The 17,849-nt window shown below is 34.4% G+C and overlaps 1 protein-coding gene across 5 annotated transcripts in view; it reads right to left on the bottom strand.

The window, feature by feature from the left end:
- Positions 1-340: 340 nt before the first annotated feature.
- The window catches only part of tty (tweety), a 423,622-nt gene continuing 406,113 nt past the window's right edge, over positions 341-17,849 (bottom strand). For all 5 annotated transcript variants that reach the window (XM_090398011.1, XM_090398010.1, XM_090398012.1 and 2 more), the window contains 2 exons: positions 10,662-10,728; positions 341-1,321 (listed from right to left, as the gene is read on the bottom strand). In XM_090398011.1, coding sequence (XP_090254137.1) covers positions 1,286-1,321; positions 10,662-10,728 — 103 coding nt within the window. In that variant the 3' untranslated portion in view covers positions 341-1,285. The remainder of the gene's footprint in view (positions 1,322-10,661; positions 10,729-17,849) is intronic.

Genomic DNA, 17,849 nt, shown 5'->3' on the forward strand with positions numbered 1-17,849 from the left:
ACAGCATAAAATAAAAATTAACTTCTAGTTCAGAACTAATATGTGTTTAATTACAGGCTCACTTAATACTTAGTATAAATCCACAGTTAATCAAATATTACAATATATATATATACAGAAAACAATCCTTTTTATACCCCCCCCCACTCTGTCTTTAATAAAGCAGTTCCATTGTGCACTTTTCATATAATTACAACCTGCTCAAGCTAACAGCAAATACACCAAGCAGTATGAAACAAGTACAGTGATCACATCACATAAGCCATCTTTTTTTCAAAAGCACAAAACAGAATAGACATTCATGCCCAGTTATTTTGCATTTACTCTCAGACAGCTTCACTCTACTGATATAACCCATAAAATTTTTTTTCAAAATAATTATAAAACAAAGATTATTCAGTTTTCTTTCTGTTGTATAATAAATTATTGTAACTAATAGTTCATATTTTAACTTTAAATGCCATGCTTGTAAATATATAAATTGGAATAAGTGTGTGTTTCTGTGTTGGCATAAAACACAAAATAATATAAAATTTCTGTAGAGGTATTTAAATTCAATCTATCAAAATTCTGTATAATAATCTATTTTATGTCAAAACTTAGTAAACGTCTACTCAAATCAGTGAGTTCTCTGTACATGTTTATTTTTTTTTCCTCTATTAGTCAATCATACAGATTGACAGAAAAAGACTATTAAAATTCTACTATACAAGTGAAAAGTTAAACAGATACAGATAAAAAGATTAAAAAGGCAGACTGTCAGTCTTGTGTGTTTGTGTATATTTATATATATATATATTTAGACAACTATCAGTAATATATAAAAAACATCCAACAGATACATGAACAGCTCTGTACTGCAGGTTGTACTGTACATTTGTAAATATGCATTTTCTAGTTGAGTGCTTTCCATCTGAGCTAACTTTCTGACTTCCAATTCACATCAGAAAGAGAAATTATGTAAACAGTTTTGTGTTGCAGAGGAGCCATGAAGCTCAAAATTAAATCTATTCCAAAAGCTAGTAAAAGCTATATAAAAAAAATGTCGCTCTTAAATTTGTATAACGCATGAAGCTGCTTATTCACAGCTTTCAAATTCTTGTCTTTGCCTCTTTTGGCAAGCACATTACCATAGTCCTCTCATCATGTAGATACTTTAAGGGTCCTCCAAACTTCATTGTGCACATGTTAAAGGTTTTGAATATGGCACAGTCATAAAACTTCCTGTATGCGTAGGAGAGCAGCCAGTGCTCTGTAGTTTCTTCACACTGATACAGCTGTGTTTTCAGAACTTAGTGGCACATGTGAGATCACCATCAGGCTATGATAAAAGTATATGTATTAGAATCTTAATTTCATGTATTTACTATCAGAAATATTTACAGTCTAATAACATTATTTAGTTCACTTTTCTAAAAAAAAAAATAATAAATAAACTTAAGAATTCACTTCCCACCTATTGTTGTAATTAATATCAATGATAATTAACATTAATTTGACAGAATACTGCAACACAAATTGGAACAAATGGGGATTAATGTGATATGGAATATGGAATGTGAGAATGGCTGTGGTATGGAATTAATGTGATATGGAATATGGAACTGATATGGAATGTGAGAATGGCTGAAGGAGAGATACCAAAAATAGCAATGGAGAAGGAGAAAGGAAGTGACTAGTATGCCTGCAAGGCTCTGTGCTTGAACAATGTTTAATTTCTACATAAATGATTTGAAGGGAGATATTCAGTTGTTTGTTGATGATACAAAGTTAAGTGGGAAACAGTTAATAGGCACTGTAGAGAGCTTGCAGGATGATTTAAATAGGCTAACAGTATGGGCAAAGGATAATGGATATCATTTTAATGTGGAAAAGTGTAAAGTTGTGCATTTTGGGATACAACGATTACATGCTGTGTGCCACACTGATGGAATTGCAATCCAGGAAACTGATGAGGCTAGAGACCCAAGTATGTTTGTAGATAGAAAGTAAAGTTCAGAGAGTATGTTGCTAAGGCAGCTCATAGGATTACTTGATTATTGAATAACACACTAAAATGCAGAGGTTATCATTCCTCTTTATAAGGCCTTGGTATGTCCACATCTGGATTACTGTGGTCAGGTCTGGTAGCCTGGATTTCTTGGTCATTAATGATTATTATTATTATTATGTGATACCTCCAGGAGTTCAAGGACACTGCAGTAGGGCACTCTACTTCGCTACATACATCTCACCATCTACACTACTCCTTAATTCTTCTACTATGACACTACTATCATCATCATTGCCATCTACCACCCATCACCACCAACAATGCCAATTTTTGTCTGTAAATAGCATGTGTTCTGAAGGTCGATTTGTCCATATGCAGGATGAAAACCTGAGTTTCCAAGAAGAAAAAACCTTGCTACCTCTCTATGAGATCAGCTAACTCACCTTCAGCTGAAAAAGCCCATATAAGGATTCCTCTTTTCATGATGAGAATCGAACGCAAGTCTTTTCCAATCGACGGGTGCAATGTTCCACTGTTCTCCCAACTACACTATGGAGGTTATATGCATGGAGAAGATTCAGAGGCGAGTAACCAAGTTGGTGAGTGATCTGTGGAATGCCACATAATAGATTGAGGTCTTTGAGGTTACTAAAGTTGTTTAAGATGCAGAAAAGAGGTGATCTGATAGAAACATTCAATTTACTAAAAAGGTTTTTATAGGTTTAATGCAGGGGAAATATTTAAGAAGTTGGCTAGAGGTGGTAGAACAAAAGGTAATCCCTGAAAACACTAGCTTCATGACTGAGTAAGAGGTATTAACGAAGGTGCAAGGATTAGATTTTTTGGTCGGAGAGTGGTGAATGAGTGGAATGTGTTGTCGGGGGCAGTTGTGAGTGCTTCGTCTGTCAATGAATTCAATGAGGTATGATGATATAGTTTGGGTCTACCATGGTGAGTCTTCGGACTCTATAGAGGTGTCTGTATAATAATAATAATACTTCCTTCCAGTTTCAAGAAAAATACATTCAACAAGAGAGTTCTACTGTGGGTTTTCCTGTCTCCTCTTCTAGCCAATTTATTAATGGAATAATTTGAAAAGAAAGCCATAGAAAAGGACTGTCGAAAACCAAAAATGTGGTTGCATTATATGGATGAACAATTCCAACATCTGACCAAGTTGAATAGAACCACTATAAGAATTCAAAGATTAGCTAAACAGCCTATGCCTATGGATTTCTTGCTAACAAAGCTTTATCAATTACATCAAGAAACAATAACTTCAAGAATTCCATACACTATTATGTGAAAAAAGCAGATTCACTTACCATACAACTTATGGACAATATTTCTAAAATACTTTGCCAATATGACATGAGACAAAGAATGTTAATCCTATTTAGCTTTGTCTGTTAATGGGTTCAAGAAGAGATATGATAGATTGGATCTCCTGCAATGAGTCTTTGGACTCCATGGAGATGCCCATATAATAATAAATAATAATAAAAAGTAGCTTTCACCTCAGTGCTATAAATTCCATCTCTTAAACTGGAAGACAACAGGGCTCTCCATTTTCTTTCTGTAGGTTTCCAAAGAGAAAAAAGTCAGTAATATGGTATGCAGAAAGCCTACCAACATCAAAAGATACCTCAATGCTATATCTCACCACTGCCCCTCACAAACAGCAAGGAGGAATCAGGAACTTAAATACCTCAGCCACACCCTATCTCAAAATGAATATAGGTATAAAATTATCAACAAAATCTTGCAACCCCCCCCCCCAAGGCAAACAAAAATGCAAGGGAGTAGTAATCCTCACATACTCACACATACTCAGTGTAATAAAAAACAAGGTATCATCTTACACCAGGTCTAGTCACTGTTCACTAAAATCTCGTGACAACAAATCTTGGATATATGCATGCTATGTTTTGAAATGCGATAGTTCCACCTAAGTATTTATGCTATCATGCATCCATTGATTAACATTTTCAATCATTGATCTGATTCCTGTTAGCCGTAACAGTAAAGGTCTCCTGTCATTTAACATATATGTAAAAATTCTAACAGGGAAGTATATATTAATGTCTTTATACTGGAATTCTCAAGAATTAACATAACTACAATAAATTATATTCTTGTTTTTACCTGAGCATGAGCAAACAAAAGTCTGTACATGAAGTAGCTTCATGACTAAGCCAGTGTAGTGAACAAATTAATCTGAACAAGTGACATTGTCATCAAGTTTTTCGTTTCAGTTTTAGCTCACTATTTTGGATTAGTGCTGTGTGTTTTCACTATCTCTATGATGTTTATTAATAGTGTTGTGCATTTTTAATAGTGTAAACAAGTTGACATTCATAGTGTTTTATTCATTTTGTGTAGCTATAAAATGGATACAGCTCCAAGAAAGAGTTCTAAAATATGTACTCTTTCTCAGCATACATCCATGACTGAAAGACAAATTGCCAATGAGTGTGGTGTTCGTTTGGGTACTGTTAATGCAATTTTAAAGAGGTTTAGGGAGACAGGTACCATTTCTCCTGGCAGAAAAGAAAAATGTGGATGAAAAAAGAAAACTACACTTACTCAAGATCGTTTACTAGTTAGGAAAAGCAAAATTGGAGAAAAATATGCAGAAATAAGAAAAATGTGTTCTACATTGGTAGAATCCATACCTAAGCGAATTAACGAACTTATTAAGAACAGAGGAGCACATTTAAATTATTAGGTAAAGTTGGAGTTTAAATTTTGTGCTTATTTTCTTATTTGTACTTATTTAAAATTTTTCTTTAAAATGTGAGTGTTTGGATTAATTTGTTTGCTACTATACTTGTATGTAGCAGCAGATGACTTCACATGAAATTGCCCTAGCATCCCATAATGCACAACACATTTCCTTTTGTACATGTATATTGAAGGTCAGTTAGCCAATCTCATATGGTGGTAGCAGGGGTTTTTTCTCCTGGAAACTTGGGTTTTTCATCCTGTGTACAGACAAATCAGCCTTCAGAACACACGCAATTTATAGATAAAAAAATACTGTTGTTGGTGATAGTGTCGTGGGATCTGTGTAGCGAGGTGGAGCGGAATGTCCTCCCGCGATGAGTCCTGGACACCTCACATAATAATAATTTAATTAAGTAAATTAGTAGTATTACATCAGTATTCATTTAAATACTTCTATACTAGTCGGGTCCAGCAGTCTATGTCCATGTATACTACAGAAGAAAAGAAACTATCGATACGTGCAGAAGCAGATTCCAATATAAGGGATTCTTCCATAAGACATTCACACCAGACAAATCTCACTGTGCCATAGGTTGTTAATGTGTTTATTAGATATGTTTTAACCTACATTAATGAAACATGAACTATTTCAATACCATATTAACACTCCACACACACACACACACACACACACACACACACACACACACACACACACACACACTAAAACAAAAGTAGAAGTTTTACTATTGCTCACAGTATGATGCTCTAACAATCTATATCAAAACTGATAAGGGAAATTTATTCTGAGATTTTCAAAGATTATCCCTCTATTATTTTACCCCAACAAAACACTTACTACTTATTTATCCCCTTCATGCTCTATGGTACAATAAGGCTAAGATCTGTTTTCTCTAGTTACTTCTGTCTTGTGCAACTAATTCTATTTCTCCCCAGCTCTCCCAATCAGTCATCTTTCTTTCTTTCTTTATATACAACCTTTTATATAAAGGTTGTATATAAAGTAGTGGTAGCATGCACAAAATGTAAAATAGTTAATCAAGTCTATACAATTACATCCCTTCAATGTAATCTCCTGGATAATAGTGTTGCCTGTTGATATCAGTGATAGTGCAGCCTACTGCTCAAAGAACCTCTTGCACATCATATAACCACAGACCTCTGAGGGGGTTATTTCATTTTGGGGACAAAATGTTGCAAGGTGATGAATACGGTTGTGGTGAATATGGAGGATGTTCCAATACTTCCCATTACCATGTCCAACATCTCCATCACCAGTTGTGACACATGCATTATTGTGTAACAAACACGGTGAAAAAAAATGTGTTTGCTTTTTCCTTAAAGCCACATGCAAATTGTGCTTCAGAAATCGTCGATAGTACTGTGTGTTTACAGTTTGCCATTGAGGCACAGCAAGATGAAGAATCAGACCTTGACTAGGTTCCTGAAGTTTTTTTTTTTGGATGGGGCGATCCTAAATGCCACCATTCATTGAATTGTCTCTTCACAGTTTAGGCTCATATGCCATGATACAATTCAGGAATGCACCCCCTTCATTTTTGTATCGTTCTGAATGGAGGTCAGCAACTGCGTACTTGTACATTTTTGTGTTTAAGTCAAGTGATGTGGAACCCAACAAGTTGAAATTTTATGCATACTGAGCCTCTCTTTTAGGATGTGCCAAACACTTTGGTAGTATATCGTAGTTTCCTGGGTGAACTGATGTACAGTTCATCGCTTATCAACCGTGAGGAATCTCTGAATAAGCTCAACATATTCATCTGAAACAGTAGGTCATCCTGCACAGCAATTATGTAACTTGGACCTTGATCCAGGATCGTTGTTCTAATCTTGTGAACATACTTTAGGGTGTTGCACACTGAGATGCTGATTTTAACCACTTGGCCTTGTTTGGAGACTCAAACGTTACTGTTGAGAGATAGAGGTGTTAGAATGGGCTGTGTGTACATACAACTAGCACCTCTATCTCTCAACAGTAACGTTTGAGTTATCAATTACATCTCCTGCATAAAGGCATAAAATAAGCAGAGAATCACATATGAAGGTTGTAAATAAAGTAGTGGCAACACTCACATGTGATTCTGTGCCATGTTAGTTTATGCATTTTCCTTTTTTTTTTTTTTTTTTTGTTCCAGGATCATTCTTGGAATCTCTTCCTTGTCCATTTCCAGTATATGTCCAATCCATTTCCATCTTTATCATAATTTGTAGCATGTAGGGGGCCATAATATTTTAATATTTTATGTAAACACTTTGAAAACTGTTTCATTTAGCTTCCTTTTCTTTTTCTTTTTTGTCAATTTCCACATCTCTGACCATACATTGTTATTGAAATTTTGTGCATACTGAGCTTCTCTTTTAGGATGTGCCAAACACATTTGGTGGTTTATCCTAGTTTCCTGGGTCAACTGATGTACAGTCCATTATTGATGTCAATGTCAATTTTTGTTAATATTTGGATGATCTCCATATGATAATATTCAATTTTCTAAAAACAGTATTTGTTTTGTCAATCTCCATGTTATTTCCTTATCAGTTCCACCTTCAGTGTCAACATTCTTCCAAGTATGTAAAATTCTTAATTATTATTTTTATGGCTATTTAGCCTAATTTTTGTTTAGGAGTATACTGATGTTTTATATGGACAAATATATGAAGAATATATATGAAGAAAAACTGGACATGCCTTTGTGGGATGTTGCTGGCTGTCTTCTTTTTCAGTGGCATCCCAGCGTATGGCGATATACATTCATTATTGAAGGAAGGAAGTATGACCTGAATGATGGAAGGGGGTCAGAAAAGTGGGGTTTGAGAGATGTGGGAAAGTTATTGATGAGAGAGGTATCAAACTTTTTTTGAAAAACCCAGTTTTTTTTTTTTATATTCTTGAAATTATTAAAGGTGGGCAGAGAATACTTTGGGATGGGGATGAACATAGAAATTTTTGGGGATGGAGAAGGATAGATATTATGATATAAGATCAGGGTAAATAGGCTAAATAGCCATAAAAATAATATTTACTTAGAGGAGTAACATGGGAATTTTCCCAGAAATAATACCTGTAAAATTATTAACTTCCACTTCACATTGATCATTTTTTATTTCTTTCTGGCATTTTATTTTTAATTTAAGAATTTTTGTGTTATTCATAATTATTTTAAGTTCAACTTCTTCAGATGTTTTATACAATGCTTCCTAACATGTTTTGATGATATACAAGAAAACACTTACATCCTTTCATTCTTTCTATGTTAGTAAATCGCATGAGGTAAAAAAGTGAAAATAAAAAATTGTAAAGCTTTATGCAAAATCTGCATCTCCAAACCTGTTGATATGCCAGTTTTATTTGATACACAAGTTACATGATATATCATATTGCAGAATTTAGAATTTTGTTGTATTTTTGGTGACCGTAGGAGAGATAGAAATGTAAAAAAGTTGAACTTTGTTGTTCAACTTTTTCGAAAGAAGGTAGCTAACATATTAGGTAAAATATTACAATTCTGTAAACAGTTCTCACAGAAAAAATTACACTATTCTTAATAAGTGAAAAAGCTAAGATACTTAAATATCCAATCACAAACATTTTCCATAATAAGATAAAACTTCATAAAATGAAAAGTGCCAAGTGCCACATTATATATTGCTATAATTGCAAGCCCGATAACAAATAAATTTTATGTTAGATATATCAATTCAACAAATAATGAATTAAGACATAAATGAATAGAATTTTATGGCAGATATTTTTTTTAAGAAACATAATAAATAAATAAATTAGTAAAATAATAAACAGAAAAAGTAATAATAAAATCCATAATTTTTAAAATAAAAACGAAAATATAGAAACACAGTCATCAAGAAAATTGACAAATATTCTTTTTAATGACAGTATTGTAGATGTAATGTTTATTTTTCAAGTTCACTGATCTCAATGGCAAAAAAGATTTATGTATGATATTTTCAAGTATACTCAAATTCTCACTATGGATTCACAGGGAGCAAAGGAATTGTTTATTGCCCTAAATCTTTAAAACAGCATCAATGATATGGGGAATTGGACACGTACTTTTTAGTTGTTTGTCATAGTTTACCAAAGTGTGTCCCATAGTATCTCACTGTCATATGCAACTTATACAGATAATGGTGCAGCATACTCTGCTGTTGACTCATTTATGAGCTACCTCAAAGTTTCCATTCAACATCAAGGTAGGTTGAATGTTAATCTACAAAGTAGGCAGTCAAGATAAAGGGGTAACTAAACAACTCTATTTAATACTGACTTAACACAAAAATAAGAATGAAATAATAATAATGAAGTATAAGAATTATTTCACAGAAGAACAATAAAATAAATTCTCTGCAAAGCAAATTCTGAAAATTCAAAATAGCTATGCATGTCTAATACATACACACAAAGAGCCTTCATAGCTCAGTCGATATAGATGAAGCTCTTTAGTCAGAAAGACCTGGGTTCGATTCCCATCCAAGACGTGAGGAACCTTTATCTGGTCTCATACGGAGGTAGGAGGTTTTTTCACCCAGAAACTAGGGTTTTTCATTCCCCATGAACACATGCATGGTTTACAGTTATGAATACTGCCCTCAGGGGATGCAACAAGGAGTGGCAACCTGGCTGTAATTAGCTGTAAGCCCTCCTTGGTGGGGGGGGGGGGGGAACTCAACTTGTCCTAGGCTGAATGATGATATACACACACACACACAGAGGGACAATCTCTTCCACATGGCGATATTTGTTAAACAAACACCTATGCCAAAGTCCAAAAGAGTGTGTGAGAGAGAAAGAGAAGACTCATGTAACATTATTTATAGTAGTTAATTAAACTGATCTGAATGGCAAAAATCACTTGTTTTCACCTGGCTTTATCCCACATAGGCACTGAAGGTTTATATTCAGTGATACAGATGACAGGGCCTTAAGCTATAACTTTTAAGAGCACCTCCCCCTCAACTTAGTAAATTTTAGGTCACCTATACTGAGGCAGAGGCCCTAATACTTGTCTAGCTTATGCATAAATCCAGCCCTGGACACAAACAAAATCTGGTCTGTAAACTAACATTACATTGTACACTAAATACTGCAATCATCTGCTGGCCAATTATCAAACTATAAACATACTACTCTACTTATAAATCATTTCCAACATTCTGAGAAAGTTACAATACCATCCAACAATTATGCACTTGAAATGCCATGCCAAATCTTTGTACTACTCTTGACTACTCCCCTCTCTCTTTCTCTCTCTATGAACCCACTAGTTCCTAGAATCAGTTGAAATTTTGGAATACCAGAACCTTTACACTGATCAACTCAAGCACTTCTTGCTATTCTCATTCACGTCAAAATAATGTAATAATTGCTTCTTTGCATAATGTTCACAATAACAAATTCTCCACATATTTAATATATTACAAACCACTGTTCATATAAAGGAGAAGGATACAGCATGAACTTGTTAGTCTCGGGTGCACAGGTTCAAGATGAGCTGCATATTGACAGATTTAATGTTAGTAAAATAAACACACATGTAAAATTTTACATTTCTCATATGTTTACCATGAGCGTAATTTTAAGATTAAACAAATCTTGTTAACTGCATGAATACAGGAAATCGTTAATGTTTAAAAAGTTAGATTAAAAGTCTTTTATTTGTTAAATAAAAGGGTTTTAATTTCCATCATTAATTCCCCAACTGGACATTGCTCATGGCCGACTGGAGAAATGTAAGTTATGATCAAAATAGCAGATCTCTTCAAAAGATAGACTTGAGTACCCGCACAGGTATTTCTGTTTACAGACTTGAATTATGAATGATTCTACCATTCAGAATACTTTTACTAAAGTATATATTATACTAAAATATTTAACCATACTTACTGCAGAAGGAGGAGTATATCGTCCTTGTAGGCAAGCTTGGTCTTCTCTTCCACCTGAATGACCATTTCTATTTTCATTTAATAAAGAAATATCTTTAATGATTCAACAGTAATAATATGAGTAGCTTATTAAAAGAGCAGTTATAACACACTTAAATTATACAGGTATATTACAGATTCAATTTCAAAGTGATAAAAACATTGCATTCCTATTTATTTAGACTCTGTACATGCATAGCACAAAATTGTCAGTATTGTAATATATCTTCAGTAAGAAAACTGCTAAAGCAGATGGGGGACGATTAAAGTAATTCCCTGTAAACAGAAAAATTCAATTACAAAATAGAATTACAGTTTTTCCTAGGAACTTTGTGGTCCATTAATATCTAATTTACCATATATGATGTCATACAAAGTGACTGGATGTACAAGACAATCCCCAAAATCTCTTTTCAAAATGTTTACTTGGAGCTATGCTTGCTGTATAAGATGACCACAAATGTTAAACTTACTGTTCACAGCTTCTTGCATATTGCATTCATGTGAATATAATGTAAATACAATCTTCTTTACTGCAGTTTATTAATGATGTTTTCTGGTCAAGGCAATTGGTGAAATTGTTACATTTATAACAATCTTTGGTTTAGTATACTGTAATCAGTAAGGTTTCATTAGGATTTAAATGAAAAACTACATGCTTGCACTACTTGCCCACTTATTGGAGACCTGAAGTGGCTTAAAATGTTCCATGTTTGATCTCTAAAGCAGGATTTCTGGACAATTAAAAAAAAAAGAAAAAATTAAAAATACAAAAAAATATACAAAAACAATAAAAATAAAAATATTTATTTATATTTTTTATATACGAGGGCTGTTCAATAAGTAATAAGACTAATTTTACTGTCGCAAAACCGCTCATCACAATATTTTCTGTGGAATAAAGAAATGTTGCTGTCTGTATTAACAAAAGAGGTTGATAGATGGGGTATACGGGCTGATGTGCCAGAGTGTCACATGACTAAACGCAAGCTTGTTTCGGCGCGCCTACGAGCCACGACCAGTCGTCGAAATGGAAGCGTCCTTGGAACAGCGTTATGCGATTAAATTTTGTGTGCATTTGCAAAAATCGGCATCGGACACTTTTATCATGATACGCGAAGCTTTCCACGATGAAGCAATGTTAAGGGCAAGTGTTTTTCGCTGGCATAAAACTTTTAAGGAAGGAAGGCAAAATGTCGAAGATCTTGAACGTGAGGGAAGACTTTCAACGTCCATCACAGAGACAATGATCAACACAGCAGTGATTATCATCAAGGAGGATTGCAGAATTACAGTACGCCAGCTGCATGTTGTCCTGAATATTTCTGTATGAAGTGTTCACTCAATCATGGCTGAACATTTGGGACTGAAACGTGTTTGTGCCTGATGGATTCCCAAACTCTTGACACCAGAGCAAATGTAGCATTGAGTGGATGTGTGCACAGAATGGAAAGAAAGGCTGGAACAAGAAGACGACAACTTCTTAAAACGCATCATTACAGCAGATGAAGCTTGGTTGTATCACTATGACCCTACAATGAAACAACAAAGCAGTGAATGGAAGCATCCGTCTTCGTCTACCCCCAAGAAAGCAAAAACTGTAAAATCGGCTGGTAAAGTTATGACCATAATGATTTTTGACTATGAAGGCATTGTTTACCAACACGCTGTAGAACTCGGGAATACTGTAAACGGCTCATACTATGCGGATGTTTTATGGACAATGGTACAGCACGTCAAAAGGAAGCATCCATTGCTGAAGAATGGCTTCTTATTGCATCACGATAATGCAAGGCCACATATTGCTGGTGGTGTAGTGGACGTTTTGCAGAAGAACAACATAGATATCCTACCACACCCTCCATACAGTTCTGATCTCACACCGTGCGATTTCTGGCTGTTTCCTCAGCTAAAGAAACCACTAAGAGGCCGCCATTTCGAAAGCAACAAAGCATGTGTAAAAGCTGGGGAGGCAGTTTTGAAAGAACTCTCAAAAAACGAACTTTCACATGTGTTTAAGTGGATGCAACGTTGGGACAAATGCATCACGTCTCACGGTAGTTACTTCGAAAAAGACCATGTAAATGATGACGATTAAAGGTAATCTGTTTTCTGTATAAATATAGTCTTATAACTTATTGAACAGCCTCCGTATATAAAAAAAAATTCTTAATCCACATAGCAAAGATTGCAAATTCAACTCAAAAGATAATTGCAATGCTGAAACGAACTTTGACATGTAATGATAAAGATATGGTAATATTAATACAATAATCCTTTCTTTTAGAGTTACATGATGATCAGCATTCATTTTAAAAATTTATGGAATTTACAACCATGTTAAAAAAACTTTTTATTATCCCGATATTTCGATCTTCACATCAAGATCATCATCTGGGGGCATACATCAATATACACGACAAGCTGAATTACATTACAAAAACCATCTGAAAGAATGTTTATTCCTGTCATCGTAAATAGAATTTAGCTCGATGTAATTTTTTATTTTTATTTTTTTTTCACTAGAGGTCATGCCAGTAGAATAACATTTGATCAAATCATTGTTTCTTTAGCTTACAGTTAATAATGTAACTCAGCTTGTCTTGTATATTGATGTATGCTCCAGATGATGTGAAGATCGAAACATCGGGATAATAAAAAAGTTTTTTTAACATGGTTGTAAATTCCATAAATTTTTAAAATGAATTATTATAATAAGATCTCACTTGGACTATTATGCATAGGTCTGGTTTCTATTGTGATTCCAATACAGTGGGGAGAGCAAAGGAGAGTGTTAAAAATTATATCAGGATTGTGGAATACTGATTATGAAGACATTGAGAATTTGTAAACTGCAGGCAGGAGAAAGAGGGTGATATCATTGAGACTTACAAACTTCTGAAAGGTTCATACAAGATTTTGGTTGATTAAATTTTTCATTATATGGAGGGTGGAAAAAGGACAACAGGACATTCTTGGAAACTGAGAAGACATGCTGCCAAGAAGGGGGGGGGGGGTTTGAGATCTAGATTTTTCTCTCATGGGAGGTGCAGGATTGGAGTGGATTGCGATTGGATGTTGTGTGTATAAACAGTGTGAATGAATTCAAGAATTTATGATAGCTGATGCATGTAGTATTTGGATTCCCTAAGTCCCTGGAGGTCTTTCTTAATAATAATAATAATAACTATTTTAGTGTTTTGAGAAATTTCTCTCTTATTCCACAGAAATTTATTCAGTCCATTTTCTACCATACTAGCTTTGCTAATTCAGTTGTCGATTTCATTTTTAATTTGCCATCTTCACTAAAAATTGTTCCTAAATAACTGAAATGTTGTACTTGTTCTATAGGTTCTTTGTCTTTTGATTCCTGATTTTCATTTACCAAATTTATTACAGAAGTTTAGCAGGGGATCCTGCAAACCTCAATTTATTTTGGGACATAACATCATTGGCATAAAGTAAACAGCTGAATATCTTCAATTTTGATATCAGGAAAAATACTATTTTTCTTCAAGATGTCATCCATATCGATTCTGAACAACAATGGAGATAATGTACTTCATACACCTTCTGAATTACTACTACTAAAAGTTTGGAGTGTGATTTCATGTTTGGAGAGTAAGGTGCATGAGGCTAATTTAAAATTAAAAAGTTCTGTCAGTTCTGAATATTTCTAACAAGAATAAAAAAATCTAGGACAATCATAGATGAACATAAAATTAGGCTAGTTACAGAAAACATCTGATGACTTAAAATCTGCCTTGACAAATCCACTGGTATCTTTGCATCCAGAGTTAGGAAAACAATTTTTTATTTTGACAGATGCTTCTCAAAATCACATAACCGCAGTCGTGAAGCAATATAAGGAAGATAATTTGAAGCCTGTAGCTTTTCTTAGTAGAAAGCATAGTAACTAAGAGAAAGAGGCATAGACCATCTGTATGTTTTACAAATGTCCTACATCTCTCTCTCTCTCTCTCTCTTTTCCTTTTTTTTCCTCCCACCACTTTAACACTCTGTTCACATGTTATCTATCCTATACATAAATAAAGGTTATCAGGATCAAATTTAATTTTAAGACACATAGTTGAAAAATCATGGAAATATAATAATCTCTATCTAAGTTTTGTAGATCTGGAAAAGGCATGTGACAAGGTGCCAAGAAAAAATTTGTTGGATCACACCCAATTTTACATCAAACCTTCAATTCTAACTCCTGACTTACACCTCAAATACAGACCATGTCCTGCTATCAATGTCCCATTAAAACCATATAATTGCAGGGACATTGATAGCAGGACATAGTCTGTATTTGAGATGTAAGTCAGGAGTTAGAATTGAAGGTTTGATGTAAAATTGGGTGTGATCCAATAGTACGCATTATCTCCATTGTTGTTCAGAATCAACATGGATGACATCTTGAAGAAAAATAGTATTTTTCCTGATATCAAAATTGAAGATATTCAACTCAGCTGTTTACTTTATGCCAATGATGTTATGTCCCAAAATAAATTCAGGTCTGCAGGATCCTCTACTAAACTGAATAACTTCTGTAATAAATATAGTAGATGAAAATCAGGAATCAAAAGACAAAGAACCTATAGAACAAGTATAACATTTCAGTTATTTAGGAACAATTTTTAGTGAAGATGGCAAATTAAAAATGAAATCGACAACAGAATTAGCAAAGCTGGTATGGTAGGAAATCGAATGAATAAATTTATGTGGAATAAGAGAGAAATTTCTCAAAACACTAAAATAGTTATTATTAAGAAAGACCTCCAGGGACTTAGGGACTCATCAAGGAAATCCAAATACTACATGCATCAGCTATCATAAATTCTTGAATTCATTCACACTGCTTGTACACACAACATCCAATAGCAATCCACTCCAATCCTATGAGAGAAAAATCTAGATCTCACCCCCCTTCTTGGCAGCATGTCTTCTCAGTTTCCAAGAATGTCCTTTCCCCACCCTCCATATAATGAAAAATTTAATCAACCAAAATCTTGTATGAACCTTTCAAAAGTTTGTAAGTCTCAATGATATCACCCTCTTTCTCCATCTACATTTACGTATTTTATATTTTTCATAAATTTTTATAACTATGTTGATAATTTTACATGGTATATCATATATGATATTAATTTCCATGTTGGTTCTCTGTCAATGCTGTCAAAAGCTTTTTCGAAATCAAAGTTGATATAAAGATCGTACTTAAGGATTGTGATAAAGGCTGCGCTCAGATTTGTTTACCGAGTTTCCAGAAAAGATATCCAATAAAGAGTTATGGCAAAAAACTAAATAAAAACCAATAATGTATGACATCAATCAGAGAAAATGGAGATGGATAGGACATGTACTAAGAAAACCTGAAAAGGACAAAGTAATAAGCATTAGAATGGAATCCGCAAAGAAAGAGGAAGAGAGGTAAACCAAAGATGAGCTGGCAGAGAGGAGTAATAAAGGACCTCAAAAAAATTGGAAAGATCAGGACAATAGATGAAGAGAGAAGTACAAAACAGAATCAGATGGAGATCCATGGTCAAGACCCTATACTCTCAATGGAGTGAAGAGGAATAAGTAAGTCAGTCAGGAAAAGCAGGTGGGATTTTGAAGACTAAAGGTGAAAGTGTATGCTGTTGAGGTTGGAGCTGAGACTATGCATATTTGTAAAGTGGATCTGGAAATGTCTGGGGTTTGTTGGTGACCAAGAACATCATATATGTTTCCTAAGCAGTACTTTGGTTTTCAAGTTCACTGTTAACAGATCTTGATTTCCACATTAGTATTCCTCTTTTGTAGTTGATGTTCCATGCTTCGTCGTTTTACTTCAAGCTGTTGGCAAAGCCATTGGCTTTGTTCACACTGGCTGAATGTAAGGTCGGGCCAGGCTCATATATGCAATTGAGGAGAACTGACTTTGAGGTTGCTCTGATGCACTTGTCAGTGTGTAAGTCACAGGTTACATGCACCAATTGCAAAAGTTTGTCCCATCCCTTCTTTTGTTCATAGGTCCAAAGTGGTGGCATCTGGTGATTTTTCTACAACCAAAACCAGATTTTTTCATTAGTTTAGTGATATCCTCCTTTAGCTCATTGTCACTTTCAGTGTAGAGGTTGAGTAAAATGGCACTGTATTTTTTCTTTTTTGGCCTCGATCAGGTCATGCACCATCAATGCAATGAGGCTATGGAGTTGGCTGGTATCAGTAGCAGGTGATTTTACATCAATGTGCTGATCATGGATCTTTTCTAGATTGTCTTCAATTGATTTTATTTTGTGGGAGAAAATTTTGTCAGTAGCAGCAAGGCATTGATTCAAGCTTGACATGTTTTTCTATGTTCAAGGAGGCACAGTGAGCAGAATAAAGACTGGTTCAAATTCATGAGAGGTTTATATGCTGATTCTTCAATTTTTATTCAATGAGCCTGTGACTAATGGCAACAAGAATCACGTACCAGGCCTTTTTTAGTGTCTGTGATGTCTAATCTACAACTGCGATACTTGACAGTATAGTTGGATTTATTGGTGTTTTATAAGTGATGGTCAGCTGTGTTTTAGATATGCCTGGAACACTGTCATAGCAGGACTTTGTTGCTGTCATTTTTGCCTTTAGCAGACGGCATTAGTGGGTGCTTGCATGTAGCCAAAATAAATAAGATTGTTTGAATCACGGTAAAGCCTTCTGAAGGCAAGTTCAAAGGTGAAAAAAAAAAAAAGTCCTAATGAAGAAAGGCATCTTGTATGCAATTTTAGAAAATAACTGCAGATTTTTTATCTTTATCAAGAAGAAGAAGAAAAGCCCAATCCTGAACTTAATTCCATGAATCAACTCTAACTTTCCTTTTAAAGGGTCACAGAAAACCCTTGCAAGGTTTTCTGTATACAATCACAGAAAACATTTGCAATTATATCTGCTGGCTTTCCCTGAATGTCATTACATAAAATAAATATCTTCAGTTTCTTACTTCCTTTCATGTTATTTAAAAGTCACCATAAAATTAATGAAATAGCTTCATAGTTTCAGGCAAGATGTTGATATATGTCGCCTCCATAGCGCAATTGGAAGAACGACAGTACATTGCGCCCTTCGATTGGAACAGGCCTAAGTTCGATTCTCATTGCGACGGGAGGAATCTTTA

This window comes from Typopeltis vanoorti, chromosome 9 (assembly GCF_054136105.1).
Source record: "Typopeltis vanoorti isolate ZY-2024b chromosome 9, IOZ_Tvanoo_1.0, whole genome shotgun sequence".
In the NCBI taxonomy this organism is placed as follows: Eukaryota; Metazoa; Arthropoda; class Arachnida; order Uropygi; family Thelyphonidae; genus Typopeltis; species Typopeltis vanoorti.